A 10,356-nucleotide genomic window follows, 5' to 3' on the forward strand; every position below is an offset into this window, starting at 1 on the left:
GGATGATCTTTTGTTGCTCCTCTGTTAGATAAAGGCAAGGCCAGGCAGGTGGTGTGATCATGACACTGAGTGGGAGCTGCCCGTGAGCTCCATTACAGTGACTTGGGAAAGGGATCCCGTGGCTGAGGGTGCCTCACTCAGGGTGAATACAGCTGCCCAGGAAACACCTCCTCCCATCTGATTTCAGGCCTTGGAGAGCCTTTTGGCACAGGAATCTGAGAGTTTGAAACTGCTGACTCCACAGCTTGCTTGTTTTCAAAGCCAACACAGGGCTGGAGCTGGCCATGGGTGTGAGTTGGGATATTAAAGATCAGGCATTGCTCTGGTGCCATCAGTCACACATTGCAAGGCTGTCACTTTGCAAACATTTTCATGCTTTCTTGTCTCCCAGGAACAACACAGCTGTGGGGCACAGCTGTTTTTCGGAGCTGTGAAAAAGCCTGAGGAACTAACAACCAAGTCTTACCCAGAAGGGCTCTCAATAGCTGTTTTGTCATTGTACCACCACAAAAAGATAGAAAGAACTTGAATGATCCTCAGTGTGTATTAGATTCCCTTTGAACTAGAAACCAAGTAGAAACAAATTGCAAAAGTGAGTGGTAATCAGGGCATATTCCTTTAAAACAAAACCTTCCTAGCATGCTCTGCTCGCTTTATATAGGGGCAACTCTAGGGCACTGTGGGCTTTAGTAGTGATCTGGCTTTGGCTGCTCAACTACAGAGTGAGTACTTGTTTCATTCTTCCAGGCTTTCTCTAGTTTCCATGAGGGATGCTATGCTGCTGCTCCCAACCTGGTTTTTGTTTGAGGAGATGTGGCTCAATGTGGTTTTTCAAGTGCAAGAAACTTGTGCTGGATGTTGAGATGTAGCAAATTTACAGTTACTGCTCTTCATAGAGTCTGTCTGTGACCTGAATGTGTAGCTGAGAGTGGGATAGTGGTTGACTTGCCATGGTTTCCTGGTGTGATCTTATTGCATAAAAGTACTGATTATCAACATGAGTGCAGCTTTAGTCTTTGAAATTCAGTAATTTTGGTCAGTTTTGGATATATTCTTCTAAGAAAAGTGGTGACAAGGAATTAATGTTGCATGGTCAGTTCCAATCTCAATGAGCTTTATCCCCAAGTGAACTGTTTTATACATAGCTATTGGGGCAAGAGCATCAGGATATGGTAAATGATGGCACATGGGGAATTTGTGAAATAAATTGGAAGTCAGTGATTGTGGGAAGTAAATGCTTCTTTTGCTACTTTTGAAATTTAAATATGAATTATAACAACTGATCTTCAATGCAAATCTCCCTGTCTATCTCACATAGTAATAGTGACTTCATGACCTAGAATACACTGGTATGTAACTACATAGTATTTATATTTATATAGTTTAGTATGTGATTAGACCACCAGAAGCAGCAGATTACAACTGAAACATGTTCTATAACTAGACTTGTAGAAACTGAACTGCAGTTAAACACAATGCAAACTCTTGACATGAAATCAAAGTCTGCAAAATGTGTTGCTATATGTGGGTAGGTGTGTGGAGGGGGAGGGGAAAAAATTAACCCTGTATTAAAATAAAAACAAAAAACCAAACAACAAAATCTGGATAGTCTCCAGGACTGAAAGTAGTTACCTGCCAGCTACATATAGATGACAAGGCAAATGAAAAATAGTATGCCCCACTTGGAGGTACATCTTCATTTTTTTAAAAAAAGTCACTCACTGAAGAGCAAGTTGGTGATTTGTCGTATATCCTGGACCTTTTTCAACCCTTGCCAGAAAATGATAAATTATTGAAGCATATCGTACAGTAGCAACTCTATTTGTGTGTTCTGTCACAGCTTCTGAAGTGCTTAATGTGGAAAGGTTAACTACTGGCTGCAAAATAATTTAGAATTATTTCTTTATCTTAAAAAACAGTAAAATTAAAAATTTGCAGTTCATGTTTTCTCCCTTTGGTAACTGGCATGTTACTATTCCCTGCTTGCATCAGAGCTACTTGGGTACTTGGGAAGAATAGGACAATGTTATATTCACACAGTTGTCTTCTGTTAATCCATCCAAAACTGGAAATACTTTTGTTCCTGGAGGCATTATAAACTTCCAAGAATAAAGCCAGGCTTCAGAAAGCTCATGTAAAAAAATTGGCTCAGTAACCTTACTATAAGGTACATAACCCTAACTTGTAACTTTGACATGAAGAACAAGAAAATATTCTGAGTGTGTGATGTTAAGTGCAGGAACACTCCAGTGTTCCTAACACTAAGAGTGAAGGAGTATCTGAATTTTCAGAGTTGGTTTGTTTTGGTTTGTTTTTTTTTTTTTTTGCTGACTGCATGTAAAAGGAGAAAATACACTTTGTAAACTGGAATAAGTATCCATGTAAAACTGAGCTGGATTTACTCACTGTGCTTTGATTATTTGGGAGCATTGCTGCAAAATACACACAAGTTCCCTCTCTGCTGCTGGCTCAGAGGTTCCCCCTCCCTAATGCATACCCCATACTCTAATGCACTTGTTCTCATTTCTGGCTAGACACAGAGAATAGAGATTGTAGCAGGTTGTGGGGGGAGTGGATGGGAGAAAGAAGGAACTGGCTGGAGAGGACACATGTGGCATGTTTACAAAAGCTTTCAGATTCCTAGTGTGTTTTCAGGAGTAGATTTAGGTATTAGTTAAAAGTGCTTTTTACTGAAGAAGTCCATTGTGTTTGGTAGAGAAGCACAAGAAAAAGGTCACCCCAAGCAGAGGAAGGGTGGGGGGTACACAGGCAGGAGGTGAAGTAGCTACCAGGCTGTACTGACATACCAACTGAGAGCTCTTCACCTCTGACTGACTTCCTCAGCTGGCACAGAGCTTTCTTTTCACTCTTAAGGGTTTTCTTCCATTTGATTCAATTCTGTCCCTACCCCTAACTGTTGAAGTGTCACTATTATATCCGTTGATTCAATCCATGATTCAAGATTTTTTGGACAGCTGAACTTTTTAGCCGATGACTCTTACTAGACTGGCATTTAAAGCTGACCCTGTTTTTTCCAAAAGGGATAGGTCATTGTCACCAAACCATTAGCATTTCCCTTCCCACCATCCCTTAAACTATTGTTTTGCCATCAATATGGGACTTTGATTGCAACTACCCCGTGCCTGCTTACCTTCCAATCAGTATTTTTGTAACTGTTAGCATAATTAAATGAGCTGTTGCTTCAAATTAGTCTTGCAGCACTATTGGATGCTTCTCTTTTATTTTTTTTTCTGTACAATGGAACAAAGCAATGCTTTGGAACAAAAACATTCAGGCAGTTTACACTCAAGTTTACATTTATTTAAAAAAATACTTAAACACTTGTGTATTTCACCTGTGCATTTTGAACTACTAATCAAATAGGGCTCATCACTTCAAAGAGGTTCCCAAGTACAAAAAAAACAGCCTCCTTCTGGCATCTTCACATCCTCCTCTTCTGGGTGCTTATGTACAACACTGTGAAAGAGAAAGTGGCACACAGAAGAGGGCCCTGGTAAATAACATGCAGAAGCCTTTTTATTTAAAACATCTTATTTCCACGGCTTGTAAATCAACACTGTAATAAATCCCATTCAGCACAAACAAACCTAGGCAAACTTTAAATTCAGGTTTCAAAAAATGCCATTAGCTCTAAACATTATGTATTACTTTGGTTCAGTATTTATTTTATTCATAGCTCAACTGTGCCCCAGCAGATGTAGGCTGAACGGAGCAGGAACAAAAGCAGTGCCCTGCAGTATTCCTGAGGGGAGCAAGAGAGAGCTCCTCAGCAGCAGAATTACAGGTGTCAGACACTAATGCTGTGATCTTTCAATAAAAGCTGGAAATCCCAAGCACTTAAGGCAAAGCTAATGATTAGTTATGAAGGAACAGACATCTTCCTCCTGCTTGGCTGATGGTATCCGCAGAACAGATCCAGTCACAACATAAAATGATATTGTGCTCCTAAACCTGCCACATGTCTACAGTTCTCTATTCAGCCTGTTCTTGAGCCTTCTGCCTCTCACCCATTTGTTTTAACTTTCATAACAGATTATTTCCTTAATTGATTCTAAAGCTGTAATGTCACTCCATTCCTTACTGTAACAGTCCAAATGCCTTGCAAAAAGCAAGGGTTGGCCTCGTTTCAAGGATTATTTTTTCACCCAAAATGTTCTTTTACACTGGTGCCACATTCTCTTTGACTCTTCTTGCAACATGGGATTCAGTGCTTGTGTCTTTTTATTCCATCCCTTCTTGCTGATCTCCATTTTCTTCCCAAGCAACTTGGTCAAACTCTACTTCATTTACCTCCTCTACAAGTCTCTTCACATCCAACTTGTGAACTTTTTCTATTTTTAGATACTCTTCTCCCTGGCATGTCCTGCTATTACAGCCTGATACCAGAGAGTCATTTCAGGAGCCTGGGATTGTCCTTGAAGTGCACTAAAATCCACCAACTGTACTTGGATATAAAAAAAGGCTTGATATTAAAGCATGAGTGATTCTTTTGACTGGTGGTAAAATCTTTACTCAAAAGATGTAAATAGCCTCCAGGACTAAGGATAAGCATTCATTCAGTCCTGGAAAACTGCTTTACCAGAAGATATTTGTGTTACTGTAATATAGACTGTATGCACTGTGGCATAAATTTATGCAGTAGCTTGCCTAAAAAACACAAACTCTTATGATGCTGAGGTCATCTAAGCAAGAGTAAGTGCAAAAGAGTAAGCCTGTCAAACAGTAGAAAATAAGTGCCAAGAAGGCTAGAAAAGAGCATGCTTTCCTAAATGAACTTCAAGTTCAGAGGAAAAAAGGACCACAGGAATGCAGAAATGCATAGATCCTGGAAAGTGAAACTGTGAAAAGCAAACATTGTAAAGATTTCCAAGAAAGAATATTAGTTTTAGGCTTACAGGCAGCTTACTTACACCTCATCCACCCCTCAAATTCAGAATATCAAAACACAATTTTCTAATGTGCGGTAACAGAAGCAGTAGGAATTACCATTATTTCCTCGGATAAATGCATCCCCATACTTGTTCTTTAACTGTCCATTTACATATTCCTCAGTTTGCTCCAGAGCTATGTTCATATATCCATCCAGGCAAGCCAGGACACCTGAAAACAGCAGCAGTTTAAAAGAGAATCAGCTTGAATTTATTTTAAAATTAACGAAAATGCAAAGTGTTTGAATAGTACAGGAAAAAACCCCACCTTGTATCCTTATAACAAACTAAATACCCAAGCATGGGCAGATGTCTTCAAAGAATTCAGCTGGGAGAAGGGAATCCCAGGCACTTTGGTAGCAATGTTATCAGTTGGTGTAAGAGTTGTGGGAGTAAAAAAAGTTATTAAGGCATTATTTCAAAAGATGGACGATTTCCACTTTGAAAGTTTAAGCTGCTCCTTCTCACTTGTGTTTTAAGCACACACCAAAAAGCCACCTGTGACATTAAGTGTAACTGGATAACCTAAGGACAAGGCTATGTAAACTGTGTTGTCAAAAAAAACTTTTGAAGGACATAGCTGAAAAACAATGCTTTTAATACAGGACAGCATCACATATTTGTCCTCATGCTTACAGAGCTAGAAGAACACTGGCTGCAAGTCTCTGTTTTGATGTCAACAAAATTCTACATATTTTTCAATAAAGGCCACTGAAATCTTCCTACAAAAATAAAATTACACTGCTTTTATAATGCAATTAAAGAAAAATATCTGTCATTTGTAATGTTAGATGATTTTTTTGGATCAGGAAAGTATGCATTTTAGTAGCATGTAGATAATACAGCTTTTTACAAGTTGTTTCATCTACCTCTTGCATGTGGGTTTTCCTGACTTCATCCTTGCACAGACAATACTACTTAAATAATTTTTTTTTTCTGTTTGAAAAACACCTAGTGATTTACCTAGCAGTAAAACTTGAAATATAGTATATTGGCTGTACTTATGAAGAGGGAGAAAACTCAGGACATAGTCTCATTTTTCAGAAGTGTTACTGCAGGATCTTCTAGTTAATAATGAGGAATTAAATTTATTATGGCTTAAATATTATTATTTTCCTTTCTGTTTTTCTCTCCTCATGGACATAGGAAAAACTGCTCACAAAGTGCCACTAAATGCACCACAAAGACCCAAACCAATGTAAGGATTCTTTTCCACTCTAGTAATCCTGAGAGATCCACACAACAGAAATCAAAAGTATGTTGTTCTAAAATTAAAATGGAACCATGTGGATTGACCTGAGCTACAACTCAGTAGGCCATAAATGCAGTGTTTTCAAACTCTTTTGTTCATAGAGTGTATTCATGGTTGTTTCATTCTCTTCCTCCTTTTTTTTGTGTTGACTCTTACACCACTAATGGCATCAAATATTATCACTGTCCACCCTGGTTAGCAATTTATCTGTTTTATCTGTTTGTAGAGATGGTTTGATGTACACATCCATATTTACACACAGAAACCATACATTAATGTATCCCTGATGATTTCCCAGGGCTTCCTGCCTTGGATATTTGCAACACTTGGCAATGGTTCAAGACATTTCAGTTACACACCACCACTTGCACAAGGCCACGTTGGTGTGTATGGAGCCTCAGAGGGTGGAGGCAATAAAACAGTAACAAATCAGTAACACAGCTTGGGGGAGAATCTAGACAGATCTGTAACCACAGCCCAAGATGCTGTTTTGTAAATGTTTGGCTTTTACAACTGGTGATCACATTTCTGCAGAAAACAAAGTGCATATTTTTCAAATAATAACACTACATGGATTTTCTGTCACGAGATCAAAGGAGTGCAGGGAAATAAGGAAGGGAAGTGAGGAAAAAATCCAGTCATAAATAGGAACTCTTGTTCAATTAATGTACTGTCTGATCGTAGGCACATTAAATTAGCTTTGCTAAGGGGAAGGTTAAGTAGTTCACCTACAGCATTTACAAATGGATCCTACCAAGGGAAAGGTAGCAATGGTCCCAAAGAAAATAGGAAATGAAGCAAAACCCAAATCTGGTTTGGCCCTGCCTTGTGTGTACCCCCAAGGAAATTATGACTTGATTTAAATGACTTCCATGAAATCTCTCTACACTCTCCTGCACTAAAGAATTTACAGAGGCAGTGAACTTTTTAAGTCCCCAACCCCACCTGAAGTGCTCAGACACTGTGGTTCTCAAAGAAACGAGAGACTACAAATTTTGTCAGCTGAGCGACACCGAAGAGAAGGAAGAAATAAGAAGTCACTGCTTGTTCTGTCAGTGAACAGTAACAATTTAAAACTGTCATAGCACAAAGATTCCTCGTCACAGCATAAATAAGTCTCCTCTCACAAGTGCCAAGCTAAACTACTTGAAGTAAAGCTCTCTGAAGAAGGGATCTGTTGCAGACCCACAATGTTTAAGTCATTACAGAATAAAATTTCTTAATTGAGCACAACAGAACAGACATGATTAGTTTTGATTGAGTGTGGATACTACTACAAAAATTGGTCAGGTTGACATTGTTATCTAAATGGGTGCAGGACCAGGACATTTCACTGAACAGAGAAGTTTAATTTACAGGTTAACAAAAAGCTATAACCCTATATACATGAAGGTATACTGACAGACTGAAGAAATCAGGAATAAAATTGATGGGCTGTGTTAAAATGAAGTTGGCAAAAGCTGCACTAAACTTTTTCCTGTATCTCTGTGAGTCTTAATCCAACACAGGTCTAGGCAGCTGTTTAACCAAGAATGTCAAAAACGCTTTCATCCCTTGTGTAAGAATTCTCTTATTATTATTATATGACAGCATAGTTTACTCTGAAGCTTTCCTGGATCAAGATCTATATTACACCTAAACAGAGAACAGGAAGGTGAAGAAAAGTCTAGTTCCAACAAGGGGTGTTTCTGGCTGTTTCAGAAGTTGTAATTCCAGACAATCTTTCCAAGTGTCAGTTTAGAAACTCAGAATCACCTGTGACCAAGGACACTAATGACTTAGATCAGTAATTTTAATCTCTAAATCCACCATTATTATTACCCCCCTTTTTATCACTTTCTTCAGAACTGATTTTCTATTTTCACTGTCGCCATGATTCTGGATCACACTGTTTTTCTTTTCAAAATCAATGCATCTATTCCAGCCTCCTCAAGAATTACTTTACTCACTGTGAGAGACAGATGGAGAACTTACCTCGATAATCAACTCCAGAATTTAATTTTACAACAACTGGCCTTCCAATGATTTGTTTTAGGAAGTCACTGGGGGTTTGCTTCCGTAGACTCATCTTGATCTTCTCTGGCAAGCTAAGAAATGAAGTGCAAACATTAGGAAAAGAGACATGCTTCCATGTTGTTTTAAATACTCTGTACAGAAAGGCAGATCCCTGAGAAGAAAATACTGAAGGAGATGAAAGCAAAACTTTTAAGGGTTGAGGTGGGGAGACCTCCTATAGCCACGGCATTAAACTTTCCCTTTGGTATTTTTGTTACTTCTGGAAGTATTACTAAGAATCCTTTTTTGACACACTGTGCATCTTTTAAGTTTCAACAGTGCCAAAGGCCTCATCATCCCTAAAACCTTTTGCTAAAATGGTTTTAGAGGGCTAAGCCATAAATAGGCGTTTCGTGTCTTTAGGGACGGAGGGAGAAGTCCATCCATGCCCTATACACGGAAGTCTGTGCGGGAACAGCAAGAGTAGTTTTGGTCTCAGCTCACAAACAGAAGAAAAGTATTAATTTAAAAGCATGCCTTCAGATAATAAAACAGGCTAAGTTAAAGCTTGTGATTAAATTACAGAGGAAAGATGCTGTGATTCAAAAACGCAGCAGGCGCACCCAGTTTGGTGCAAAACCCCCACTCACTCAGTGTTCGCCTGACTTGTGCTCTAACATCGCTTTGTTCTGCGTCTTAAGCCAAAGGCAGAAAACCCCCGCACGGTGCCGACTTCATTTCGCTGCTTTCTGGGGAAAATCGCAAAGGGCAATTCCAGCCATGAATCCAGGGATCCTCACTGTTTCCCTACCAACACCCACCGCCACCAGCAATGCTGGCGCCCCAGGGCTGTGTCCCTTCCCCGGACCGCACACGCGTTCGGAGCCACTCCCCGCGTGCGGAGCCCTGGCGTTCCAGCCCGGCACCAGCGCCCTGGGCGCGGTCCCGGCCGGAGAGCGCGGCTCCGTGCCGAACACCAAGGACAACACATGCAGGGCCCCTGAGCCGACCTGCACTCACCGCCCGCCGCCGCTCCCGGCGCTTCCCGCGCCCCTTCCCGGCGCTCCCCGCCCGCGGCCGGCCCCGCCCCGCTACGGCGGCCGGGCGGGACAGTCTGCGCAGGGCCGGAACGCGGGGCGGGCCCGGCTGAGGGCGTGCCCTCTGCGACCGACCCTTGGGGCCTCGCCGAGGTGAGCGGGGGGCCCTTCACCGACATGGGGACGTTTTCTGTGTCTTGGTCAGGATTCCGCACCAAATAACACGCCATCGGAGAGAAAACTTCCAGGAAAAAGATATCTTGTGGTAAAAAGCCCCACAGGATCAGTTAAGTTGGGAAAGGCCTGAGGGACCATCGAGTCGAACCTGTCAGCCAGACCATGGCACCGAGGGCCGCGTCCAGTCTTTCCTTAAACAGCTCCAGGGATGGTGACCCCACCACCCTCCCGAGCAGCCCATTTCAGTGTCCAATCACCCTTTCTGTGAAGGAATTCCTCCAAATGTCCAACACTGTCCAGTATTCTATGTCCAGTATTGTATTCTACTCTAATGGGACCCTGTTAATTCCCAAATGACCTTGTCCTTATTGGAGACATGGTGAGCACCTCACAGGCATCCTGTCCAGGACCAGACAGGAAAGTGCTGAAGGTCATTTCGTAGCGGAATCACTGAACATAGAAATATAAGAAATTTTTTTTAAAAGTCACCTGGGAATAACTTGGCACAAAGTAGAAACTAAACTCACCTTCTACTCTCCCACTTCTCCCCATCATTTTCATTTTGCATGTTTTTCTTCCTTTCCCCCAGCTATCTCCTGATTTCTAAAAAATACTTGTTTTTATGTTTTTCTTCTTCTTTTTTTTTTTTTTTTTTTTTTTTTTTTTTTTTTTTTTTTTAGGATTTAGTCCTTTGACAAGAGTTAATCATCTGTGAAAGCTTCTGGACTGTTTTGTTTTGTTGGATTTTTTCTATCTGTCCATTATTGATTTAGTATCTTGCCAAACCTCTCAATTCTCATGATACAAAGAAAATGTACCATGGCTTTTCAGAACATAGATTTGTATTCTCACTTCTTTCTAGAGTTGTTTATCCTCTCTTTCTGAATATGCATACAGTAACAATTTTCTCTCCAATGCTTCTAAGAGGCAAGAGTTGCAAACCTGA

General features: G+C 40.7%; 1 protein-coding gene across 2 annotated transcripts; it reads right to left on the reverse strand.

The window, feature by feature from the left end:
• Positions 1–3,207: 3,207 nt before the first annotated feature.
• On the reverse strand, positions 3,208–9,305 carry LSM6 (LSM6 homolog, U6 small nuclear RNA and mRNA degradation associated). Of its 2 annotated transcripts, none has more exons than XM_056489032.1 (4): positions 9,217–9,305; positions 8,176–8,288; positions 5,008–5,121; positions 3,208–3,477 (listed from the first exon to the last, which is right to left on the reverse strand). In XM_056489032.1, the coding sequence occupies exons 2-4, from the start codon at positions 8,267–8,269 to the stop codon at positions 3,443–3,445; spliced, it is 243 nt and encodes an 80-aa protein (XP_056345007.1). In that variant the 5' UTR covers positions 8,270–8,288; positions 9,217–9,305; the 3' UTR covers positions 3,208–3,442. The 2 variants fall into 2 exon arrangements, with proteins under 2 accessions (XP_056345007.1, XP_056345006.1); XM_056489031.1 differs by having other exon boundaries at positions 9,018–9,230.
• Positions 9,306–10,356: the final 1,051 nt, after the last annotated feature.

Source organism: Oenanthe melanoleuca, chromosome 4 (genome assembly GCF_029582105.1).
Source record: "Oenanthe melanoleuca isolate GR-GAL-2019-014 chromosome 4, OMel1.0, whole genome shotgun sequence".
NCBI lineage: Eukaryota > Metazoa > Chordata > Aves > Passeriformes > Muscicapidae > Oenanthe > Oenanthe melanoleuca.